At 36.2% G+C, this 27,915-nt stretch overlaps 1 protein-coding gene across 29 annotated transcripts in view; it reads left to right on the forward strand.

Annotated features, from left to right (window-relative positions):
- Positions 1 to 27,915, forward strand: part of LOC105227083 (muscle calcium channel subunit alpha-1) — a 133,193-nt gene that overhangs the window by 14,783 nt on the left and 90,495 nt on the right. For 25 of the 29 annotated variants that reach the window (XR_007423111.1, XR_007423110.1, XR_007423112.1 and 22 more), the window contains 6 exons: positions 16,787 to 17,177; positions 17,767 to 19,232; positions 20,414 to 20,651; positions 20,790 to 20,895; positions 20,963 to 21,102; positions 23,273 to 23,379. Coding sequence is in view for 26 of the 29 variants with exons in the window: in XM_049459519.1 (XP_049315476.1) it covers positions 16,787 to 17,177; positions 17,767 to 19,232; positions 20,414 to 20,651; positions 20,790 to 20,895; positions 20,963 to 21,102; positions 23,273 to 23,379 (2,448 nt within the window). In the remaining 3 variants the exon portion in view is untranslated. The remainder of the gene's footprint in view (positions 1 to 16,786; positions 17,178 to 17,766; positions 19,233 to 20,413; positions 20,652 to 20,789; positions 20,896 to 20,962; positions 21,103 to 23,272; positions 23,380 to 27,915) is intronic. The other 4 variants (XM_049459535.1, XM_049459536.1, XM_049459534.1 and 1 more) reach the window with 2 other exon arrangements.

Genomic DNA, 27,915 nt, shown 5'->3' on the forward strand with positions numbered 1-27,915 from the left:
TGCTAAGGAGGTTGGAGTCATGTGTAGAAGTCCATGCAAGTGAGGAAAGTTCTTTGAGCGCATTCTGTTGGAAGTGGTCAGAAACGATTCTTTTAAATATGGTTCAAGCAGGTCACGACTTCCGGTCTTAGACCAAGTATTCTCTGGGTAGCTAAAAAAACATCCGTTTAAAGGCGATCTGAAGTGAGAAGGCGAAACATCCCCTGCATAGGGTTGTGCGCTGAGTTTGGGACCCACCACGTCCAAAAACAACCCAATAAAAACTAACAACCAGCTTCGGATGAGAGACCCCCCTTTTGATGACGACCACGACAAACGACTTCGCCGAGGCCCGAAATATGGTTATCTGTAGTAGTACATTCCAGCATAAGAAGATTCATCAAACCACCTGGCTGTCTCCGGATCGAAAAACCACCAACCAGGTCTATCATGTTGTGATAGACGAAAGACACGTCTCCAGTGTTCTAGACGTATGTATGCTCCGCGGTCCTAACATCGACTCGGACCACTATCTTGTTTCAGTCAATATACGCTCCCGCCTCTGTGCAGCAAAAAGTGCACATCAACAAACACAAGGAAGGTTCGACGTCGAGAAGCTGCAATCACAACAGACAGCCGAACGATTTTCTACTCGGCTTGCACTCCTGCTCTCTGTGAGCACTCGTCAACAACTCGGTATAAGGTAATGAGACCGAAATGCGTGTGTATGAAGAGCTTGATAAGCTGGACGACAAAGGTAATGGTCAAAAATTCTACGAAAAAATGCGGCGGCTTACTAATTGGATCTTATCCGTTTGGCTTTAGAGCTGGCAAATCAACAACCGACCAGATATTCACCATGCGCCAAATCTTGGAAATCATGCATACTTCTTCAGTCTGCTGTTGGAGAAAATAATTCGAGCTGCAGAACTTAATCGAGCAGGTAAAATCCTTTATAAGAGTGTACAGCTGCTTGTTTATGCCGATGATATTGATATCATCGGCCTCAACACCCGCGCCGTTAGTTCTGCTTTCTCCTGACTGGACAAGAAAGCAAAGTAAATGGGTCTGGCAGTGAACGAGGGAAAAACGAAATATCTCCTGTCATCAAACAAACAGACAACACTGTTGCAGTCACAACTTTGAAGTTGTAGATAGTTTCGTATATTTGCCAATAGGTGCTACTTCGGACTTAGTAGGCAATTGAAAAGTAAAGTCCTCTCTCTACGAACAGAAGCCAAACTCTATAAGTTGCTTATAATTCCCGTCCTGCTATATGGTGCAGAAGCTTGGACTATGACAACTGCGAAAGATTTATGGTCCTTTGCGCATTGGCCACGGCGAATATCACATTCGATGGAACGATGAGCTGTACGAGATATACGACGACATTGACATAGTTCAGCGAATTAAAAGACAGCGGCTACGCTGCCTAGGTCATGTTGTCTGAATGGACGAAAACACTCAAGCTCTGAAAGTATTCGACGCCGTACCCGCCGGAGGAAGCAGATGAAGAGGAAGACCTCCACGCCGTTGGAAGGATCAAGTAGAGAAGGACCTGGCTTCGCTTGGAATATCAAATTGGCGCCACGTAGCGAAAAGAAGAAACAACATGCGCGCTGCTGTTAACTCGGCTATAAGTGATATAGTGGTGTCCACGCCAGGAAAAAAATTCTAACGATGTTAACCAACATAAATTAGCGATGATTAGATTTTTGTCTGAATAAAATGTAAATGTAATGCTTATATCAGAAACTCATCTAACAAATCAAATAAATTTCAGTATACCGGGATACCTGTATTTCTAATATATTTAAAATATCAAGGATGACTTTCTTCATGAAAATATAATAATATAATACCAACGCACCAATTCGGTTTTCGTGTTAAACATGGCAGTGTAGAGTAAGAAAATAGAATTACGAACGAAATTAGGAAAGCATTTGAGCGCAGAGAGTACTGTTCAGCTGTCACGAAGGCCTTTTATGGAAAATCAAAATACGTTTTACCCTACGAATTGTATTAAACTTTGGAGTCGTATTTAAGTAACAGGAAATTTAAAGTTAAAGTAAAGTTAAAGTAGCAGATTTCATATCAGAAGAATGAGTAATAAGGACTGGTGTACCTCAGCGTAGCGTGCAAGGCCCAACTCTGTACATAATCTATACAGCAGATATTTCAACAGCTACTAACGTATTGCAATCCACTTTCGCGGATGACACAGCTCTAGTAAGCCGTAACAAATGCCCAGAGCATCAGGAGTATTAGAGCAGCACTTAACTTTAATGAGCAAAAATGCCAGAATCTTAAATTCTCGCTAAGACCAGAAACGTGTGGCACAGTTAAAATCAACAATGTTCAGTACTCCAAACGAATGAAGTAACTTATCTTGGGATTCACCTGGATCGAAGGCTCACGTGGCGAAAACATATAGCGTGTAAAATAACTTTCATGAAGTTAAGAGCAGCAACTTTAAATTGGCTTTTAAACAAAAATTCTAAACTTAGCCTCGACGACAAAGTCCTGTCGTACAATGCAATCATAAAACCGATTTGGATGTTTGGCATTCGACTGTGGGGTACAACCTGGGCAACCGACATTGATGTAATACAAAAGTTCTAATATAAAATGCATTAAAAATAAATTAAAATAAAAAAATCACAGGTACATGCGTAATGAAAAATTCATAAATATCTTAATATTCCTATGGTAAAGAAGGGGATAGGGGACAGTAGAAGAGATATATCTCTAAACTTCGCGAACATCCAACCCCATCGGCTAATGCCTGGGCAAATTCCTGAAATCAAACAAGTTTATAAAGAAGTGATCTACCAGTCTAATAGAGAGCAACGTTCTACCACTTTCTTGAGCTTCTTTAGTTTTAAATAGATTTAAGATTTCAATACTTATTGTTAGGCTTTACCAAGCAGATCCAATAAATAAAGAAATATTGAAAAAAATATATGTATGCCGGAATTTAGATTCTATGTTACAAATCATCCAGATGGAAAAGTGCAGGTAGTGTTTTTTAGAAATCTGTTAAGCCACTGTGCTCTAGAACAGTGGTTCCCAAACTTATTTTGTCTACCGCCCACTTTGAGAATAAATATTTTTTTAGCGCCCCCATTTTTTCACCTATTTAAAAACCACTATAATTTCAAATTAATTATTGTGACTTATATATGTATATTAACGGAGAATTCTAAACGAAACTTTTACTATAACGAGCAACTTGAAACCTGAGCGCAGTAGGTAACATACAACGGCGCTTAGGTCTCAAGTTAACTCTTACAACACAACTTTATAGTATTAAAACTGAGAATCTTTTATTAAAAATAAAACTAAAATAATCGATCGATAAAATCGATAAAAACTAATGTGAAGGATGAATCTGAAGCTGTTTAATAAGTTTGTTAATATCAGGTTCCAATTTACTCAAGAACAGTCGCAAGTCGCCACGTTCGGTAACAAGCAAACGATTTCTATTTTTAGTAAGCAGTGTTGTCACAGCACTAAATCCACGTTCACACAAATATGACGATGGGAATGCTATCAAGAATCGTTGAACGATTCCCCACAATCCAGGGTACAATTGCGAGATCGGTTTTTGTAGCCAAAATTCTTGGTAACCATTTTTGAACTTGATTTTTATTTCCTCTTTTGTTGTCAATTCTAAAAGTTCTTCTTCCAGCTGAGGTGACATTGCTGTGTTGACATTTGAAAACGGATCCAACACCCAGTCTGGTATTTCCAAGTTCAAAATGTCCTGGTATCGTTCGGTGAAGTCAATGTGGAGGTTTTCCAAATGTTGGCAGTAGGCAAACAATTCGTCGTTACTGCATGATACTGATAAATTCGGAAAATTGTGAAACTCACATCTGCCCAGATTCTTTTTGTGTAGAAGCAGTTTGGCTGGGAAAGCAGCAACGACGTGTTTTGTTTTAATTAAACTAAGTTTATCGCCTTGCAGTTGGAGATTCATGTCGTTGAACAATTTATACAGGTCTGTCATGTAAGCTATATCATTCTTTTTGTTATGAGCTTGTCTTGAAACTCTGTATCTTTAGTTTCCAAGAACTCTATAACAGAGTCAAACAGGTTGTAGAATCGAGTCAGACAATTGTCTCTTGTGGGATTTTCAATGAATCCGGATTTAATGTATTCCGCACAGTATTGTTGTCTCTTCTTTTTTACTTCCGACATTTTTTTTGCTTTGAGAAATACTCGTATGTTTAACTTCGCGAGTAGTGTAAAGGAGGCGTAAGTAATGCTCATCTATTGCGCGCAAAACTACAAATGAATATAAAATAAATATTACATTGTTAATATAGGAATGCTTAAGCACAATTATTATATAATAGTCCAAAAATATGAATTCCTATTTTTCCTAGAAATACATTTGTAAGAAAAGGATCTTTCTCCTTTTCGTATTATCTTATTTTTCCCAAAAATACATTTATGAAAAAAAGGATAAAGATCTCGACCCTACCTACCCTACACCTTTGCGCAAATGATATTTTATGATAGCAAATACCCACATACAGATTTGGCAATGGCAATTACAATACGTTTAGCAGTTAGTATTCTATAAATTCTATCCTGTCAAGATGCCCCGTTATGAAACGGAGCGACCGATTGACATGATTTTCATTTTTTCTAGCTTCAATAAAATAGAATAAAATAGGACAGATATATGAACTACGTGGAGAGAAATATAGAACCGAGTTTAAGCAATCTTTTAATTCATATTAGTTGATGTTCACAAGTTGTTGTTGAGAGTCGAGAGCTCATGTAGTCGTTGTCTAAGAGGCCTCCTAGCTAAATAAAATTACAAATAACCCCCCAGGCCTCTACACAGTGCCCCCATTTTCTTTCTAAGTCTCTTACCGCACCCCTTGACACCTGCAGCGCCCACAAGGAGGCATTATCGCCCACTTTGGGAAACACTGCTCTAGAATCTCATGCTACAGCACAGTTGCAAGCTACAACAATATCCCTAAAACATCGGGCTTGTGATTTAAGCCTTACGGCTATATAACGCCCACCTCGTTTTAAAATTACAGATAGCGAATTTAAAGACTTTTTTGGAACGCTAGGTCAAAGAAATAACCCAAGCTGTACAACACTATTATGAATAAGCATATTAACCTGGATATAATGTCTCCTGGAAAGCCGACATACTGGCCCAGTGCTGAAAAAAAAAACCAGACTTAATAGATTTTGCTGTAGTCAAAAATATAGATAGATCGTTTATGACAGCTGATACATGTACAGACTTATCATTTGATCTTTCTCCTGTTCTAATAAGTTATACGAACAGCCCTTGATATTTGAGCCAAAAGTTTCTCTTACATCACATAAAACTAACTGGTTGAAGTATAGAAAATATATCAGCAGCCACATCAATACCGATTGCAAAATAAATACAGGAAGAGACATTGATGAAAGTATAGAATTTAATAATATAATAACTAATGCAGCTGTATTGACAACACCAAAAAGAAACAATAAACCAGTTGGTTTTAGAATTTAAATTGGTGTAAACGTGCATTAAACAAAACGATGCCAAAGTAAAAGGCGAGATCTGTAGATCAAATTTTCATATTGTGGACAGAGTTGTTCGTTCGTAAGTAATAAATTGGGTCACTCAATACATCTATGGGTAGCTATAATATTTTTTTCATATCTGCTAACTATTGGAGGGGGTATCTTGACAAGCAATTTACAATTGCAAAAGGGCTGGCATAAAAAATATTGGCATAACTGAAGTGTTGATAAAAAGGTCTATTAAAATTTGAGATATACAGAAATCTTTTCGAAGCATTGCACAGAGCAATGCAATATTTAAACGGGAACGATGAATACATATATGCGTACAATTTCAAACTGATCCTTCCTGAAAAATATTAAAATTGCAAAATATTAGGAATGGTAGAATAGAACTGTCTTTTCACGCTTGAGAACCGTTTCTTAATATGCAGTCCACTAGGCTGACAATCGATTGATTTCACTGATGCACAGCCCAAATTCAATAGTATTTTTACCCAAAAAACCAATTCTTTCTCAACGCACGAAATTCTTTATGATTCATTTTTTTGTAAACTAACACAAGTTGCTTCACCAAAAACGCGATTATTCCTTAAATAATATTTATAATCTAACTAATAGAAATCATATAGATGGTATTAGTAGTACTGCCTATGTAACAGCCACAGTAAAACTTGGGTGGGTCCTCTAGTATATCAATAAATTTTTTTCACAACTTCCGGTTGACTTTATACCGTAACGGTCTACATGGTAGTTTTCTTAAGAAAATTTAGTGAGCGTCTCTTTCCAATAACATCTGAATTCGATAAAATCGAGTCAATACTTTATGTACTATATTAGAGACTTTAATATAATGTTTTGTAAACATTCGTTTGACTTAATACCATATATGTATGTAGGTTGTCTTTTAATTTCGGTGTACTCGTATTTACAACACACCTGCTGCAATTTGGAAACTCACAATTTTATCACAATATTATTGACATTTTTGATTGTATGCATGTTCACATTGTTTTGACGCTGTTTGTAACTTAAATAGTCTTCTCGACCAAAAATGAAATAAAATATCGAATATTTTTGTACGATTATTTTTTAAAACTTATAACGTGGATTAAATCATCAATAGTACATTGATGAACTTAATTCAACTTTTGAGGATGAAGTTCCATTAAGAACCGGAAACTATTGATGCTGTGTGTAAACTTATGTATATTGTAAGATCGTCTTATAACCTATCGTGAGATTGAGACAACTATGGCACGGTGCTCTGGAGCGAATTTAAATAAAATTTTTAGGTAAATAAAATTTTCAAGTGGATTCTGTTTCTAGGTGATATTAGAAAGAAAATAAACGTAAAAAGAAAAAAATCCACTTGGCGCTTTTTTTGGCAGCGAAAATACGATTTTTTGCTTCATTTTAAAACTTTGATCTATAGCTTCTTTTGAAAAATAATATTATCACCCTAGCAATGCATTTTAAAACAAAATTTTCCAGTATATTTTGGAAGTAGTAAATGTCAGCTGTCAAAAAGAGCTTGTTTGTGGTACTAAATTTATGTTTTTCTGAAAACTTAGAATTTAAATTGTAAAATTTGCAAAAGATTTATCATTTTTCGACTTTTACTTAATCAAGAAAATGAATTACTAAGAGAAATATTAAATTTTTTTTAGAAGACATAAACTATCTGTATTATGAACAAAATCTCTTAATTATCAGTATCTTTTATTGAAGTGTTTTTTACAATAGAATATAATGTAACGCAACTTAAAAGATAAAAATGCAAACAAAGTTACATTATTTTTCACAAGTAATCACATATTAATCACAAGTTTAAACTATTGTAAACGCAAACTGCGCGTACTAATTTTTTGGAGTACTCAGGATAACTCTTTAGGACTTTATACCTTTCCCAAGTTTTACTGTAATCAGCGTGAACAGACTCACACGATTATTCGCTAAAATATCCTAATCCCTTATTGGTTTACGTACAAAATTCTGAAACATAGTAAAATATTGCATGAATCTTTGGTGTAACTGGAATTCCAAGGGATTCGTAACTCTTTTTAAAAGCGTCGATATGCTTTTGAAAATTGAAATGTAGTTCGATTGAAAAGCATCCGTCAACAACTTTCTTTCTTTGATCTTTCTCCTTGCTCGAAAATTTGTTTACTTCATACTCGATGGCATTAATTGCATTGTTGAAATTGCATTTGTTAAGTAACTATAATACCTGGACGTTTATAAAAATAGTTTTGTATATTAAGTGCTAATATAAACTTATATCTTTACGATGTTTCTTCCGAATTATAAGAAATCTGAAAATCACACTGCAAATCGCTCAAAATTATGTCTGTTTTTTTGGAAAAAAAGTAAAAAAAGCTGATTATACAAGGGAAAATTAAACTAAAGAATCCGTTGGATCAGTTTGATTTTTCAGATGAAAGATTTCCTAGTGTTATACGATTATGTTTTACTAGCAATTTGTCAGTGGATAAGGCGCTAAAGAATAAAAAAACTTCAAAGATCCTGACTTCAGTAAGTTACCACAAACAAGCTCTTTTTGACAGCTGACATTTACTACTTCCAAAATATACTGGAAACTTTTGTTTTAAAATGCATTGCTAGGGTGATAATATTATTTTTTAAAAGAAGCTATAGATCAAAGTTCGAAAATGAAGCAAAAAATATTATTTTCGCTGCCAAAAAAAAGCGCCAAGTGGATTTTTTTCTTTTTACTTTTATTTTCTTTCTAATATCACCTAGAAACAGAATCCACTTGGAAATTTTATTTACCTAAAAATTTTATTTAAATTCGCTCCAGAGCACCGTGATGGGCGTTAGTGATGCTAGTTCAATATTGCATGAACATTTGACTGTAAAAAAAATTTCACTTTGGATCCCACACAATTTGTCAATCACTCAAAAAGTAAACGTGTCGATTTGTCGAGAGATAAGTATGTTAACAAAATACAATAGCGGTGCTTCGAAACACTTTTATGACATCAAGATAAGTGATGATTCGTGAATTTACTGTATGGATGTGTCAGAAAGAGCCGAATCCAACAAAAGTTGTTTGTGCACGAAGTACTTTCTAGAAAATGGTTGTTTTTTTTCGGAAAAAAACTGGACATGTCGAAACTATACCAATAAAACAACATAAAACAGTAAATACAATTTTCTTGTCAGTTGTCTTTCAAGAAATCAAAAAAGTCCGCCGAAGACGGATCAATCTTCCCCACGTTTATGATAACTCTCACACATCCACTGAGAGAACTGCATTTTGAGCTCACAAAACATTGATTTGATTAGTCATCCTTTGTATAGTTCTGACTTGGCACCGAACGACTTTTTATTCCCATTAGTTAAAAATAAACTAAGAGGTCAAGGTTTTTCGACACCTGAAAAGGCATCCTCAACTGCATCAGAGTGGCAAAAGTGCTTTGACAATTGGTTCAAACGTAAACTAAAGTATATGGATCTTAATAGAGGATATTTTGAAAAACAAAAAACGGTTTTCGATGATTAAAATTTCGTTTTTTTCTCGAATCGCGAAATATTGGGAAGTCGAAAAAGACTTTTCGTATTTTGTCAATATATGTCTTCAGTGCTACCAATCACATTGTGTCATACGACATATTGTTGGAAAGGTGAGATTTTAAGCTTCATTTAACCAAAAAAATTAAATTCGGGGAAGTTACAGCTGTTCAAAATTGAGTGAAAATAATGAAGATATTGGCTTTATTTTGAAATTTTTGTATAAAAAAGAGAAGAATGCCACGCAAGCAACCAATGAAATTAGTGAAGTTCATGGAGATGATGCTGTATCAGTTCGTGTAGCACAACAATGGTTCGCTAGCTTCCGTTCTGGTAATTTCGAAATTTCGATTTGCACTGATGAAAGTCTTTAACTGATAGAATAATGTCTCTAGGAGAAAAATGGCAAAAAGTGTTCGACCAAAATGGTACAAAAAAATGGTAAAAAAAATAAGTTTAAGTTTGATTAGACATACGAAAAGACTTTTTCGACTACCAAATATAAAAGGCAACCCCTACAGATGTAAATTAGTCAATCTGTGAGGTTTCTTATTGAAAATCAGAGCGCATCTTTGTTTGGTAATAGTACGCCCTGGTGCGAAAGGTTGATAAATTGATCCCTTTAGTCCTAAGAGTTTCAGACTTACGGTTGGTGTTATACCGAATATATGGGTCAATTTGTAAGATATTTTACCAAAATTGAGTGAGCATGTAATGTTGGATATAATATGTGTAGTTTAATGCCGAAAATGTGTGAAATATTTCCACGCAATGCCCTTCCCTTCTCCATATAATGGCTTTTGTTATTCTAGCAGACTTCATACTGAAAATATCAGTCAATTTGTGATTTATGCTTATTGGGTAGGACTGAGAATCAGCCAACATCTATTTTTTATACCCCTAAATATGAAGCACCGTCTGCCTCAATTATAATTTTTTTTTATTTTTTGGACAATATCTTTTGCTTTTCTATTTTGTTGATTCAGCAAAGAAAAATACTTACACTTCTAAATTTTCATCCTTATACGATTAACTTCTTATTTTTAACCGGAATTTTTATATTAATTCGTTCCATCCACAGATTCACAAGAAAGCATTCGAATATAATAATTATAGTTCTATCAATCAATCAGTTATCCCCTAGATGTCGGTATAATTTTTCTAACTCTACACAGTTTTCAAACATTTATTTTTTGGTTTTAATTATGTCTCTATTGTAGTGGAGGCTGTAATACATGTCATTTAAATTTTCATTGTGAAGCTTTGAATACAAAAACGACTGCATGACTCCAAAATTTTCTTGTTTGCAAAGGTAGTCTTGACGCCAGCTTCTGGCACATTTTGAAGACGGCATTGACGTATCAAACAGCTGATACTTATACAAAATTTCGTTGTTGCCGCACTAAAACTGTTCACTCGAATGAAATTCAAATGTTTTGTTTAATATTAAATTTTTTGTGCAAAAATTAAGTTAATAATTTCTTTTTAGTAATTTATAAAATTTCAGTTATCAGGTGTTATTACAAATGATATACCAGAGCTATTTTATTCTTCTGTTGGTAAAATAACGCTAGACTTTTTGTAGCTTTGAATAAATTTACATTTCACTTATTAGAGGCGCCATATTTGTCTGCAAGATTCCTATTCTTCTTTACTTACGAAGAAACTGCTTACGCGGTTATAGCCGAGTTAACAACAGCGCGCCTGACGTTTCTCCTTTTCGCAAAGTGACGCCAATTGGAGATTCCAAGCGAAACTAGGTCCTTCCAACGGAGTGGAGGTCTTCCTCTTCCTTTGCTTCCCCCGGCAGGTACTACTTCTAATACTTTTAGAGCTGGAGTGTTTTCGTTCATTCGGACGACATGACCTAGACAGCGTAGCCGCTGTCTTTAAATTCGCTGAACTATGTCAATGTCGTCGTATATAATTATATATACATATATCTCATACAGCGTTCCATCGAATGCGATATTCGCCGTGGCCAACGCGCAAGGGACCATAAATCTTTCGCAGAACTTTTCACTCGAAAACTCGCAGCGTCGACTCATCAGATGAATAGCAGGACGAGAATAATGAATGATTTATAGAGTTTTGTTTTTTTCGTCGAGAGAGAACTTTACTTCTCAATTACCTACTTAGTTCGAAGTAGCACCTGTTGGCAAGAGATATACTGCGTTAGATTCCGGGGCTGACATTGTAGTATTGATGCTGGTTCTAAGATAGACGCTTATTCAGTCTGGAAAAAGCAGAACTAACGGCGCGGGTGTTGAGGCCAATGATATCAATATTATCAGCATACTCCAGCAGCTGTACACTCTTATAGAGGATTGTACCTTCTCGGTTTAGTTCTGCAGCTCGAATTATTTTTTTCAGAAGTAGGTTGAAGAAGTCACACGAAGGAGAGTCGCCTTGTCTGAAACCTCATTTAAACGTCAGTTTACACAGCCGTATTAGTTTTGCGGGAATACCAAATTCAGACATCGTGGCATAAAGGCAGCTCCTTTTCATGCTGCCAAAGCAGCTTTGAAATCGACAAAGAGGTGTTGTGTGTCGATTATCTTTTCATGGGTCTTTTCCAAGGTTTGGTGCATGGTGAATATCTGGTCGTTGTTGATTTGCCAGGTCTAAAGGCACACTGATAAGGTCCATTCAATTTGTTGACGGTGGGCTTTAATCTTTCACACCATACGCTCGACAGAACCTTAAATGCAATGTTGAGGAGGCTTACTTCGCGGTAGTTGGCGCAGATTGTGGGGTCTCCCTTTTTGTGGATTGGGCAGAGCACACCTAAATTCTAATCGTTAGGCATGCTCTCGTCCGACCATATTTTACAAAGAAGCTGATGCATGCTCCTTATCAGTTCATCGCCGACTCCGCCGGCAGTTCATTGGCTTCCGCCGCTTTGCTGCTCTTCAGATGGATCATTGCTATTCGAATTTCTTCATGGTCGGGCAATAAACGTCTGCTCCATCGTCATCTATTGGGGTATCGGGTTCGCTTTCTCCTGGTGTTGTGCGTTCACTGCCATTCAGCAGGCTGGAGAAGTTTTCCCTCCATAATTTTAACATGCACTGGGCATCGGTAACTAGATCACCTTTAGGGGTTCTACAAAAGTATGCTCTGGTCAGGAAACCTTCGGTTAGTCGCCGCATCTTTTCGAAGAATTTTCGAGCATTACCCCTGTCAGCCAGCTTGTCAAGCTCTTCGTACTCACGCATTTCGGTCTCTCTCTATTTCTGTCTGAAAATGCGTCCTGCTTCCCTCTTCCGCTCTCGTTATCTATCCCTTCCCGTGTTGTGGTCGATCGTAACGTTGTGAGGTAGGCAGTCTATTTTTTCTCCGTTGCGACACGGCTTTCCTCGTCGTACCAGTTGTTCTTTTGGGTTTTCCGAAAACCAATGGTTTAGGATGCAGCTCTACGTAAAGAGCTTGAAATGACGTCCCACAGTTCCCATTTACCGAGTTGTTGACGAGTGATTTCAAAGAGCAGGACTGCAAACCGAGTAGAAAATCGTTCGGCTGTCTGTTGTGATTGCAGCTTCTCGTCGTCGAAACTTCCTTGTGTTTGTTGACGTGCTTTATTTGCTGCACAGTCGATGTTAGGAGCTCGGAGCGTGCGCACGTTTAGAGCACTGGAGACGTGTCTTCCTTCTATCACAACATGATCGATCTGGTTGGTGGCTTTTCGATCATGACACAGCCAGGCAGCTTGATGTATTTGCTTGTGCTGTAATCTAGTATTGCAGATTACCATACCTCGGACCCCGGCGAAGTCGAGCAGCCTCAACCCATTTGGGGATGTTTCCTCGTGGAGGCTGCATTTACCGTCCGTAGTGCCAAGATACCTTCCTTGCCCACCTTGGCGTTAAAGTCGCCAAGCACGACTTTAACATCGTGGCGGTGCAGCTCTCATAAGTGCGCTCCAAGCGCTCATAAAAGTCATCTTTGGTCACATCGTCCTTCTCTTCCGTTGGGGTGTGGGTGCAAATTAGCGATATGTTAAAGGACCTCGTTTTGATGCGGATTGTGACTAGATGTTCATCCACCGGAGTTAACGATAGTGCTCGGCGACGGAGTCTCTCTCCCACCACGAATCCTACACCAGTCCTTGCATTTCTTGGACGGCGGTGATGTCAGCCTTCAGTCTAACGAGGACATCAACCAGCTGGGCAGCGGCACCTTCCCAATTAAGGAATCCTTATTTCGTTTGCTATGGTCGTCATCAAAAGAGGGTCTTTCATCAGAGGCTGGTTGTTATTTTTCATTTTTTATACGTGGCTGGTCCCAAACCAGGCGCACAACCCTATGTAGGACATGCTTCGCCTTCTCACTTTAGCTTGCCTTCAAACGGATGTTCTTAAGCTACCCAGAGGATACTTGGTCAAAGGTACTCAGCGACAACCGCAAGTCTGCTGACGTGAAGTTGTGTTTTTGTCTAAATAACTGAGCCAATAAGAACATGATTTTTTGGTTGTTTTTTTTGTGTCGGAGGAGGAATCTTCCAAAAGGTACCAGGACCTAGCTGGGCAAGAATGCTTCTTCACAAACTCCTTTCGGGATTATTTAGCTGGTCTTAAGCTTCTTCGCTGTCGTTCTCTTATATTGAGTTCGTGGATCGCTATTGCCCACTCTTTCATTTTCCGCCATACCAATTTTGTTTGCAGCATATGGCTTGTAATGTTGTCAGGCGTCATACTTTGCTTTGTTATTCCCCCGATGGTAGTTCTCTTCACTTCGTAGCTCGAGCAGAAGAAAAAGATATGCGTGGCGTTTTCATCGACACTGCTGCAGAATGAACATTTTGTGTCATCGTCGTGGCCGAATCTGTAAAGGTATTCCCTGAAGCAGCCATGGCCTGTCAAGAATTGCGTCAGAAAAAAGTCTGTTTCCCCGTGTTATCTCTCAATCCACGCTGATACGTTTTTAATGACCTTGTGCGTCCATCTTCCTTTTTCTGTCGCGTTCCATTGTTTTTGACACTCTCTTCGAGGCTCACCTGCCTCTCCTGTTTTCGCTCGTCAGCTGTTAGACGCCTATTCATAGCTTTAGATTTTAGGTAGGCTCTACGTAACTCTGAGGCTATTAAATCCGGCGGCATAAGGCCAGATATGATCTTGGCTGCTTCATGTGAGGCCGTTATAAATGCACAGGCCACTCTGATGGCGCATAGCCTGGCACTGCCTTTGCCTTATTGACATTTGTTTTTTGGTGCAGTGCTTTTCCCCATATAGGGGCCGCATACATCAGGATTGACTGACTGACTTTAGCTAGTAGGGCTCTCCTAGTTTGACTAAGTCCACCAGGGTTAGCCATTATTCTTGACAGGGCCGCTGTCGCTGTAGCTGCCTTGCTACAGGCTTTTTTAACATGCGCTTTGAAATTTAACCTCGTATCAATCGTAACGCCAAGGTATCTCAAGGAGTTTTGCGTTGTAATGTTGCATCCATCCATAATTTTTGCTGAGGTCGCATTGCAGTATTGAATTTGCGAGAGCTCTTTTGCAACTATCGTCACAGCAATTCCGTCCACGTAGTCAATTATTTGAGCCTCTTTGGCAGCGGTAGGCGTAGCACCAACTCCAATATTTTGGCTATTGTATCGATTATACAAAGTGGTCGATACGCACTCGGCTTGCCCGCCGGTTTATTTGGTTTCTGGATGAGGTGCTGCTTCTTCCATACTCTTGGGAAAACGCTTTCATTTAACTGCAATCTTAAGCACCTTGTTTGGGCGCCTTTGCTTTGCCGATTTTTTCCGCCACTTCTACTACCTCCTCCTCGTCGATTGACAATACTTCGACCACTTTTTCGAAGGGAAAAGCGTTTCCACCACCTTTTCTAGCAGTGTAGCACAGATTTTCATCTACCTTCTCGCATAGTTCTTTGAAGCTTAAGGCCTTACTTTTTTTAATAGCCTTTTTGAACTTATTTCGCTTTCTTTTAAAGTATTCTCGTAGTCTCGTGTGTTCTGGCGTACCTAAGCTTCTTTGGGCGAGGCATCTCGGTTTATGACACTCGCTTCTTAGTGCGCTAATCTCCTTGACCCACCAGACCTTCGGGGTGCGTTTTGTCTTTTTCTACACATGGCCGCATCGCAAGCTTTACTTACGTGACTTTCAGCTTGTCGGTCTAAGTCGGTCGAGCTACCCAATCTTTCATCCAGTATGAGGTTGACGATGTTCTCATCTAGCGTTTCCACTTTCCATCTCTTTTTTCGTGGGAATATCTATAATCGATCCGTGGCCATTCTTCCCGAAGGTATTTCTACCTCCCGTATTAAGCAGCACATCATCTAGTAAGGCGAACGTTTTGAGCAGCCTGTTTGTCTTGCTACTACCCCATTCGATTGCCCACGCATTAAAGTCGCCAGCTTGGTGTAGTTGCAAGGACGTCCTGCACTAATTCATCGAGGATCTGTTCATAAACACCTTGTACTACACTCGGAGGGAGGTAGCAGCTGTAGAAATAGATTCCGCCTATTTTCGCCAGCGTATAGTATGATTTCCTCAAGACAAGCCTGGAAGGCGTTTTGCCCACAGGCCAAGCTTTGCTTTCTTTGTCGGAAATCCAGGTACCAGCACTTATGTTTTTAAACTGCTCACAGACTATCGCCACTTCTATCTTCTTCTCGTAGATTGTCCGTTTCAGTAATTCTTGTGCCGCTTCGCTGCAATTTAGATTGATTTTTACAACTCTAATTTCGCCTTTTTACATGCCGCTTGGTAGAGGAGACATTTCCAACTTCCCATTCGGTGACCCGTATCTTTTTTTCCGTTAGCTTTGCATGACGCACAGAACGTGTGTATTTTAATATTCGACAGATACTGTTTTCCTTCGACAATGTGTTCCATGTATAACTCAGAAGTTAATGTTAGCTATTCCATAGTGAATTTAACATTATTCCTCAGAGCTATTCACGAACAAAAATCGCTTGATGGTGCTATAATAATTCGGTACAATCAACCCAAGTGTTTTTAAGTGTGACTGTTTTTGGTTAATGTCACCGGACCATTGTTATTTTAAGATATAACATATGCATAGAAATGGACAATAGTATCCAACGCCTAAATATTAATTTCTTGTACTAGATTTGCCTTGTTGCAACTGCTTGTTGTAGCAGCATTAAAAAGCACTGGAATAAAACTTGGTCTACTATTTGCTATAATACTGATGACACATTTCCAGACCCATTTCTAAATATTGTGGCATAATCACAAAGATTCAATGTCTTATAATACATCGTATGTGGTGCAACGATCTAACGATATCATTCAATGCCACAAAGTACTATTAATTATTGAGAATCATTGCATTTTCATTGCGAATTTACCAATCAATAGTTTCAATGTGAGTTCGCGAAATCGAAGTGCATCTGATTTGATCAATATAGATATAAATTGTGAAGAGCAGTATTATACTGTCGAAATAAAAATCAATCAATCTTGTAGAAAAATTAACTGTTTTCGTGGTACAGATAACTATCATAATTTTAACTTAATATACATATATTTGTTACTGTAATAAAGAACAATTTTTTAACTTAAATGAAATATACTGTAATAGTGTACAGCTCAATTATAAACACTTATAGGGCTAGTTATGTATATTTAAAAATCTTTCCTAAAAATAACGAAAATGCAAAACAACTTTTTCCGGGTCAGTTAGTATATCCATAAAATCAAAAAGGCCAAAATTATTAAAACATATTAATTTCGTTTTTTTACCAGATGAGATTTATGGACAATATGAGCCGAGTCCAAAACGAATTTTAAAGGACCTCGACCGGAAGTGTAAACTTAATAGTTGTAATAGTTGTACACGGGGTAATCTAAAAACTGGCACAGTTAATCAAACCAACAATATAAATGCAATTACTCCAGAAGACACTCTGTTGCGTCAACGTAAACTTTGCTTTAAAAGACAAAATGAGATAAGTAACAGGAGTCAAGAAATTGACATATCGCAGGGTTCGCTTCTCTTCTACGGAACTGAAAATTTTACTTTAAGGACAAGTGGGCCAAATAAAATCAATGATAACACCGATTTCGTAACAAACAATTTTTCTGAAAAATGTTTCGATTGTGTTCCTGAACAATATCATACGGCATCTTCACCACAGTAAGTATAATGATACCTTTTACCTAATTTAATTAATTTAGTTAATGCCGACAATGTGATGCTTTACGTAAAATTCTTTATTTCACCCTTTCATTAGTCCCGATTAAGTAGTAAAAAAAAGTAAGCAGTCAGATATGCTGAATGGTAAATTATGTTATTTTACACTATCACAAGTTAAAGTGTATTTCTAGACATACTATATTATATGTTGGCGTCGGAAATGGATCAGTTTATGAATTCTCCCAACCTCTATATACTTATTATTATACTTGTAAGTTTCAATAATATCAATATTGTGAAGCTGGAATAATAAATGAATAAATAAATAATGAATCTTAATCACAATATTTTCTTGAGTTATAAATGAAAGAAATAGAGTCATGTCTTGGTCTAGCTCCATATTCTTCTTATAATGATTTGCGTCCCTCCTGTTGATTTTTCTACATTCTGATCATTTTGATATATCTACATTACAATGTAGAACTATGTATATGTCTATCTTGATCAGCTGTAGGTGTTAAAAACAGATGTTAGATGATCAAAATTACATTCTTTAGTAACTCTTATTACGTGCATTTTACAATTTTAGGCAAACACAATATTTGGTCACAAACTGCGAGTATTATAAAACTGATGGTATCAACAGTAAATCAACTGATTTATGGCTAGATGCAACAGATAAAAATTGTTATGGTGATTGGCCATTAAGCCATAAAAAAAAATCGATCGATAATAGCAAGAAAGAACAGTTATATGGATGTTCAAATGCAAACTCAACGATATATGTTACCCAAGTACCATCAACATCACTAATTCCTAAGAGTTACAAAATAACAAGCACTGATACTAGCATTGATTTATTAAAATATAAGTTAAGCGGCGAACAAACTAAAAAAAGAATTGGTGGTACATTTATAAAAAAATTAAATTCAAGTAGTAATGAAGATTTCGGTAGACAGTTTTTGACAATAGAGGAAGGAAATCAAATCCAATCAGTCCAACAAATAATAAGCCGTTCAAAAACCATACCAAATGAATGCTACAAGAAAAGTAACGACAGCATTAAATCCAATATCAATACAAAAAAACACGAATGCATTAAATGCCAAAGCAATAATGTAGATAACTCATGGAACACAATTAATGCAAACGTAAATAGCAGTGGGAGTAGCAGTAGTAGTACCGACAAACGTAATTATAGTAAAAGCAGGAGTCGAAGTAGGAGTAGGAGTAGCAGTAGTAGTAATAGTTGTAATTGTGATATAACGGGTGATAACAGTACATTGCATGGTTTTGGTGTTGGCGAATTAAGCAGTTTTTTGGGTGATTGTGATTCTGCAAGCAACACTACGCAAGCTCAGCCGCCGTCAATATGTCATTCTCAATTCGGGGATCAGTATCAACATAATAAAACTGTTGAGCTTAGCTGGAACGTACCTCATCAGACATTTTTAAACCAAACAAGTAATCCAAATTCCAAATCTAGAGTTTTTATTGAGAGAGAAAGACAAGCATCATTAACAGAACTTAAAACGATTTTAAGACACGGCTCAGGAGATATCACCGACTGCGAAAGTTGCAGCGAACTGCGATTACTGAATTCAAATGATTATAAAGCTGATTTAGATATTGATTGTGAAAGTTTGGAAGATAACGTTATCGATATAAATTCGGAAAATTGGAATGCTGACAACGTCATCGAGCGTGGAGGAATCGAAAACTTAAAAACTCGGTTAGACTATTGTAATGTAAATAAAGAATTCCAGCCTTTGAGCCAATACAAATCGTTCGATTATTCATTAATAAAATTTTACGAACAGAAAAAAAAAGAAAACGAAGACAACACTAAACATTATTTCGATATATCGGAGGCTTTTATATCCGACCAACGTTCTAAAGATATTTTTGGCAACATGGATCTTGAAAGCAATCGAGAGCAATCAGGTGGAACTGATGGCGGAGCAATTAAGCGTACAAACAATAATAGTTTAGCAAGTAGAGAAGGAGTAAATTTTGATAAAGGACAGACAGCTACAGCTGCTTATCCAACATTTGGTATGTATGAAAAAACATTTATATGTATACTAGCTATAAACATTATAAAATATTAAATTTTTAGTTAAAAATGTGCGTCTATGTTTCTTAAGTGTCGGTTCACTCACGAAGACTTTTATCGACCAAACGGTTTTTTTATAAGCGAGGGGACGAACAACAAGGAAAGATGAAGGGACTTTGCTCATGTTCTTGTTCGTAACAACAAGTTCTCTTTTCATGTTGCACCTGTGCTTGGTTTCAAATGCATATTTGCAATATGATTGGATTGTATATATATGTACTAGGGCAAAGACCATTAATTCACATCTGATCGGTGAAGATTTCGCAAAAATTGGAAAATATGCCGAAAAAAGTTTTAGGGAAAAATTAACTGACGCTTTATTTGATGAAGCTGCTGAAGAAAATATGGACATTGAAGATACGAAATATTTTTATGCGGCACATAGCACAAATTTCACTTTTACTTCTGGAGCTTCCTGCTGGAATTCTGGATTTCTTTTTCGCTCCACTTTTTATTCGGTTTTCATGTTTTAGCCTTATTGTATTCAAACCGGTTTGCTCCATTTCTTCTCTTTATTTACAATATTTTAATTTTTGACAGCAGCTGGTAATTTGCAAACCAGTGTTGCAAATAGTACAATCGCGTTTTAGTGTTGCTTATTTGCAAGGGTGTAGCAGATGCATCGCTATACATTTTGTTAGTGTAAAAGAAAAAAAATGCTCGCTAATTTGCAATTGCAAAGATGCAAGACCATTTGCACCAGATTCTGAATTGCCCTACTATAAATACTGGCAAAAACTTGTATGTTCAAAATAAAGCACATGTTATGGTATGATAACATGAAATATTTTAGATGAAAATCTAATATAAAGTTAGCTGATATAAAGTATTTTTGCACACGGCTTACGCCCCATGTTTAAGGATTTGCGATGTGAAGTGATAGGGAATGCAGAAAATTGTCCGACTCAAAGTTTCGGGCTTGTCGACTATGAGCGACTAAAGTCTTCGTGTGTAAACCCAATCTAATTGTGTATCTGTGGACAGCGAAAAATTTAGGAATCCAATTACAATTGTAAATTTGTTAAAAATATTTGATGAAGTTCAATACAATACTCAAACCATTGCTGATATTGTCATTAACCAATCATATTCTTTGAAATGTACTCGCATAAATATTTAGCAAATGGACCTTTGGGAACTGATGTTAATCTTGGGACATCAAACATTCCTGACACTATAAATGGCACAACAATTGCTGGTGGAATAAACCAGCAAAAGACAGTGACTAATACTACTACACAAAAGCGGCCGCAAAGACGAGGGGGGAAGCCGCAACCTGATCGACCTCAACGTGTTTTATTTTGTTTGGGGATAAAAAACCCACTTCGGGCATTATGTATCAGTATAGTCGAGTGGAAGCATCCTTTTCAATTATTGATATTATCTTAAAAAATAAAGATTATTTACTAATGTATGTACGCGTATGAGTATTACATATGAATCTCACGCGGTTTTCCTATATATGAAAAATAAATTTAACATTTAATAATTTACAGACCATTCGAGTATTTGATATTGTTAACAATTTTTGCGAATTGTGTTGCCTTAGCGGTTTATACCCCTTATCCATATAGCGACTCCAATGTAACTAATCAGGCTTTGGTATGTTTTATGATCACAATACGTATGTAGATACTTATTTAATTACAAGCTTTTTTATTTTTTACAGGAAAAGATAGAATACATATTTTTAGTAATATTTACAGCAGAATGTGTTATGAAAATAATTGCGTATGGATTTCTACTACATAGCGGCTCGTATTTGAGAAATGGGTGGAATATTTTAGATTTTTTTATTGTGGTTATAGGGTGAGTGATATATTCTTTCCATTCTTATTTTGACTTCTTGGCGCGCACAGGTTTTGTGCACTTTATTATCATCAATTGACATTATAACTTGAATCGGATAATTTTTGGTTTTAACACTGGAAATATCAGAAATAAAATATCAAATTTGAAATTTATCAATAATATAATAAGGTATATTAATGTTACCAGATATTAATCAATGCTGTAAATAAAGCACATGTTAAGGATATGTAAATAATAACATCCATTTCTTTATTCTCAGTGTCTCCTTTTTATCATATCATACACATACATATGTATGAATTTTATAAACTATTTGAGAAAGTCATGATATCTTTACATGAAAATATGAAAAATGTAAACATTAATTTTGCCTTATCCATAGCAACATGTGAAACATTAAAAAATATTTTCATTATGTTATGTATTTCTGTTCAGAAAGAAATTTTGTGTTCAAATAGTCCAAAATAACACTCGTTGACAAAAGATTACGGTGTTCTTTTTTACTTTCATGGAAGGTCAATTCCATTGCTATTGATTTCTTGCTGGGGGATCTCTCTAACCTCTCTCTTACAGGAATTACCTTTTTTGAAACATTTTTACGTCACCTTTACCTGGTCAGTTACCTTTTTTGCGTGATTTATCGCGCCTTTTTAAACGCTGAGCTTAAATTTATTAAGCTATGTATGTCTTCGATTCGGCAAACGTTAGTCTGCAGCGAATCAAACAAACTATGTATGCGCAATAGCGTTATGAATCTTTTTTAGTGTAGAAATTATTTTGTTCGTCGCTAAACAACGTTGTTGTAACTCCTTTAAGGGGGTATTCTGGTCTACACGCATATTTTAAACTAAGATAAAAAAATGAAAAACATTTTTAGTATCAATTTTTTATATGTTTTTTATTGACATTTTAATAATATAAAAAAAATTCCAAGAAAAAAAACCAAAATTCGTAGAGATACGGGCCGGTGGAGTGGAGGCTTCAAAAAAAAAACGGAGCGTCCTGGTTAACGTGATTTCAATCCTTGTGGAGATCTAAAACACAAAAAACAAGAAGATTCTTCATTAGTAAGGATATCGTTATCGGGTTGACCATTTAAAAAAAAATAAAAAAACCTTTTCGAATTTTTTAAACATACTTCAAATATAAATTTTTGGAAATCCAAGGCAGACACCATAGAGCATTATGTAGGGTGGGTCATCTAAGGTTTTAAATTTGGATTATCTATATTACGACATTGGAAACGTCAAATACCATTCGCAAAGTGACAGATATTCAGTAAAAAGTCTAAAATTTACGAAATGGGTCGCTATTCACTAGAAAAACGTCGTCTACAGTTCGCAGATTTAACCGAGGATGGTCAATTTTACCGAAAAACATCTTTTCGGACGGGGCTCATTTCCACCTCGATGGTTACGTTAACAAGCAGAATTGTCGCATTTGGGGCACAGAAAACCCGCACGTAATCGTCGAGGAGCCAATGCACCCAGCACGAATCACTGTATGGTGCCGATTTTGGTCTGGTGGAATCATCGGCCCATTTTTCTTCGAAAATGAAGAAGGAGCCGCAACCATCAATGGTGAGCGATATCGCGCAATGTTAACCGAATTTTTCTTCAAGCAAATTGAGGAGCAAGACTTGGACAACATTTGGTTCCAGCAGGACGGCGCTACGTGCCATACAGCAAACGCTGCACTCAATCTTTTACGCCCTATCTTTAAATTTAAAATTTTATATGGCCCACCATAAAGAAGATATGTATATACCAAATTTTAAAGGAATCGGTCCAGTAGAATTTGAGATATCATGTCAACCACCTCAAAAAAAGTAGTTTCGAGAAAAACGCGTTTAAAGTTTAGGAGACAATTCTAGTGAACACGGACGACACGTCACAAAATCGGCTGTATCTCCGAAAATAAGTCGAATTTTGAAAAATCCTTCCACGGTCAAACTTTCAAAATATGCAAAAAAAAAGAATTTTTCAAAATCCTAGACCAGAATACCCCATTAATCAGTAAAACTGATATAAAATAAACAAAACTATATATGTAATTTTTTTTACCAATATAAATGTATTGCTAATGTCTGGTTTACTTCCATATACAAATTCGCATCAAGGAGAATAAGAAATTTAATAGTATTTATGTTTTCAACACTTTTTGGTAGCATGATAAGTACTGTTCTTTCAAATCTTATGAAGGAAGGTTTCGATGTAAAAGCACTTCGAGCTTTCCGAGTGCTACGACCTCTTCGACTTGTTTCTGGAGTTCCAAGTAAGTTATTTTTTTTTAATTAATATGACAAATCAAAAAATATTTATTATATATAATTATTTAAGTCGATGAATTATTTAAAATTAATGGTTGCACTTCTAAAGCCGGACTGAACATTAGAAACTCGTCGGTATTTAGAAACATAAATTTTACTGGATTTCTTTTCCCTCGGTATACCATTTATTACATTAGAAATCCATGGATATTAAGAAAAATTTATGACTTTGTTGAATTTTATTGTATTTACGAGTATTTTGCTTCGATATACCATTTAGATATATAAGAAATATAAATATCTAAATGTACATACATAAAAGAGATATTAGGTTGTCAAAAAAGTCTTGCGGTATTTTTATTGAATCAATTCGTGTGGCACCCATACATCGAGCTTCTTAGTGACTCCAAGCTTCTTCAAATGGTTTATAACGGTTTGATGACTACTAATACATAAATGTATATACTCGTACATGTTGGTTGTTTATTAAGGGATCATCTCAGTGTGAAATGTTTTTTTGAAAAATCGATTGTTGCATTATCGGATAGTATACACAGTAATAAACATTCTCTGAAATTTTGAAATCGAAATTCAAATTATTACGGTCGCTACAGCGTTTCTTGTAGAAAGGGAGCAGAGTGGAGAACGGAACGATACAATCTTTAAACGCGTTTTTCTCAGAATGGTGTTTTTCAAGATGGTTCTCTCTCTCAAAGGAAGACTTTTGAAGATATCTAATTCCAATTAGGAGAGAACGTTTTTAACGTCACTCTCTATCGCGCTATGTATCCTTGTTTTTGATTTTTTTTGCAAGGGCCAAATTCGATACTTTTCGTTCAAACCGCCACCATTTTGTCAAATTTCAAAAAAAAAAAACTTCCGTAGTGCGATAGCGACTTTTCTGTAAATCAATAATCTTTTCGAAATTTTTGTTTTAGATCGAAGTTATGGCTGCAAAAAAATTATCTGTTGCCTTCTCTTCACTTGTGTCCTTTTGTCTTTCTTTCACTCCTCGCCATGGGAACTTGGCTGCCAACATACCTCAGGGTTGCCAGGTTCTGTCTCCTGCTCGATGTTCATTATTATAGTTAAAATCTTGAAAAATCATAAACCATTGAAGTACTTCTTTTTTCGCGGCAGTCTGCTTAAACGCCGAACAATCGGAAACTAAATCTTGCTGTATTCCCATTGAATAGCGGCGTAACTAAATGAAGCGTTACGTGTACGAGTGTATCTAATGTTCGGTCTGTCCTTTTTATACTCTTGCAACCAGTTGCTGCAGAGTATAGTAGTTTTGTTCGCCTAAAGGTAGTACGTATCACCTGAAACTAATCGAGATAGATATAGGGTTGTATTTATATAAATGTTCAGGATCACGAGAAAATTGAAATCCGGTTGACTGTTTGTCCGTCCGTCCGTGCAAGCTGTAACTTGAGTAAAAATTGAGATCTCTCGATGAAACTTGGTATGTTGGTTTCTTAGTACAAAACAAAATTCGAGTTCGTAGATGGGCGTAATCGGACCACTGCCACGCCCACAAATCGCCATTAACCGAAAACATATAAAGTGCAATAACTAAGCACTAAATTAAGATATAAAGCTGTAATTTGGTACAGAGGATCGCAGTAGCAAGGGACACCTGTGGGCAAAATGTTTTAAAAAGTGGGCGTGGACCCCTCCATTAACGGTTCGTCCCTAAGCCACATAAGCTACAACAACCAAATTTGCTGAGTACAAATCTTATAAGAACTTCTACCGACAGTGTGAAAATGGATGAAATCAGAGGATAACCCCGCTCACTCCCCATATAACGGTACTGTTAAAAACTACTAAAAGCGCGATAAATCAATAACTAAATAAACCAGAGGCATTAAATTTTACCTTCAAGATGGTATGAAAAGGCTTTATAGAATGAAAATTGGACATTGGGCGTGGTACTGCCCACTTTTTAGTGAATTCCCATATCTCGGGACCCGACCAACCGATTTCGAAAAAATTGGTATGTGGAACTCTGGAATGTATCCTATGTCACGTTGCGAAATCGCACAATAACTACGCCTACTTTCCATATAGCACAATTTTAAAGTCCACTTGATTCTTTTATTTTCCAGTACACAAATCAAGAAGAAATTAGTATAACGGGAATAAACTTTGCACGAATAATACCTTTAGTATATGCTACCTTATGACCAAAAATTGTTCATATTCAACAAAAACGGTTCAAGCCTTCCGGCACCAAATATTTGGACCCCAGTACCTATGGTTGATTGAAAATATCGGTGAATGTGTGAGACATATAGTTAAAATTCAAGGATAGTACTTCTCTGACAATGATATGTGTGCATGTCAGAAATTAAATGAATCGGACCAATACTTCACTTAGCATATACCTAATATGAAGATAATCGAACATTTGGGGGACTTCATATCGTATATATCGACCAATATGTGAGTTATCTCAGTGAAAATGAGCTAGCGTGTTTTACTCATAACAGTGTATCTTTGTGCCTAAAATACATAAATTTGAGCGAAAACTTGACTAACCTATGACATGACTATGTAACTAATATCAGGATGTGACATGTTAATATTATGTGGTATTGGGAAAATAGATAAATTCTGGTCGGGTAGTATCCCCAACTTCCATATACGTTTTTGTGTCTCCAACAGGATTATATATGTATTGTATCGTATATCTAAACCAGTGATGCCCAAACGCACACTACCAAACTGTGTGCTTGAGTTGGAGTATGCGAGAGCTTGTTGCTACACCCAAAAAAAATACAAAACTTTAGTATTAAATAATATAAAAAAAATTTGAAAGTGATTCGACAACTTTTACAAAATTGTGAAATTAATGAAATTCGTGATTAATTTTTTATCAATTACAAAAATAAAGACAATTCACGTGTCAAAAAGAAATTAAAATTCAAAAAATTTTAAATATTGAATTTATGTTGAAGTTTTCACCTAAACGGCTGTATCAAAAAACTAAAAATCAATATTTTCATGGTTTTGAACCAACTTATCTAAATCTAGTTCGGAGCCGCAAAATTTTATACGAAGTAAGTCTTCAGGGTGCCGATCGTTAATTTTATTTCTAGTATTTGATTTTATTAATTTCAAAGTGGAAAACGAAACTTCGCAACAATAAGTAGTTCCAAACATTGAAAAGAGTTTCCACATTTCATTCTTTAATTTCGGATAAAAGTTGTAGTTCAGATTTTTCCAAAACTGTTGCCCTGTTTGTCGAGGCAACAATAAATCACGTTGCATCTTTTCTAATTCGGATTTTAAATCTAAACTCACCCCAGAAGTATTACACCCAGTAGGGTCGTTATGAATTTCAATAATATGCTTAATTTTATAAAAGTCATGAAATCGGCTATGAAAATTAGTCTGCAATATATCAAGGAATTGTTGATATACTTGCAGCCTTGCATGGTTAGAATATTTTTCTACAATAAAGCGTGTTCTTCTTAGCTCTTCAGCGCGCACATACAAAATACATGCGTAGCAGTCAACAGTCGTTGACCAAGTGATTTTCAAATGCACATTAATTTTCCACAATGTATAGAGAGCGCTTGACTAATACGTGTGAACGAATCTGTGAGAGAGCAATAAAGTCGGCCGCCCGCGGGCTAGGTAAAGCGCTTCACTGATCTATACTAATATTATAAAGCTGAAGAGTTTGTATGTTTGAACGCGCTAATCTCCGAAACTACTGGTTCGAATTGAATAATTCCTTTTGTGTTGGATAGTCCATTTATCGAGTAAGGCTATAGGCTATATAGCATCACGCTGGCAATAGGAGCGAAGAAACAGTGGTAAATGTGTAAAAAACGGGGGAAATTATTTATCTTTGAGGGCTTCCGTTCCTTGCGCTGCGAAAGCGGTTCAAGATACACAAAAGTTATGTATGAAAGAATTATTTCTCTTTTAATGATCTAAAAAAAGTCCGTGAGTACCGTTTTTGTGATAACTAATTTGGTCGAAATTATTTGTTAGAGTTGTATTAATATAATAATATTAATTTTTCTATATTTATTGTTATTTTCTTCTGTCGTTACACGCAGTATAAAACTATTCAAATTTTTTGGGTAATCCGTAATTTTTGTGGTTAGCAGTCATTTTATTATTTTAGATCTTACTCGCTGATGTTAATTCTTACTCTGCTTTTCTTAGAAAATGCCACGGAAGCGGAAATCTGGTATATCCAAAATGGCATGGTAGTTTTATTGACTGGTGATTTCCGTCAAACCCTCCCAGTGATTCAGAGGGGGACACCAGCAGATGAAATTCAAGCGTGAATTAAATCATCACGCTTATGGTCGACAGTTGAAAAACTCCGCCTGAAAACGAATATGAGAGTGCATCTTCATAATGACGTGGATTCAGGACTTTACGCAGAAATGTTGTTGAAAATTGGTGATGGTTGCTTAGATGTTGACGTTGAAGGCTACATATTACTGTCAAGAGAATTTTGTAATTTAGTGGAAAGTGATGTGGATTTCATTACTAATGTTTTTCCGGAATTGCGA

Source organism: Bactrocera dorsalis, chromosome 6 (genome assembly GCF_023373825.1).
Source record: "Bactrocera dorsalis isolate Fly_Bdor chromosome 6, ASM2337382v1, whole genome shotgun sequence".
Lineage (NCBI taxonomy): Eukaryota > Metazoa > Arthropoda > Insecta > Diptera > Tephritidae > Bactrocera > Bactrocera dorsalis.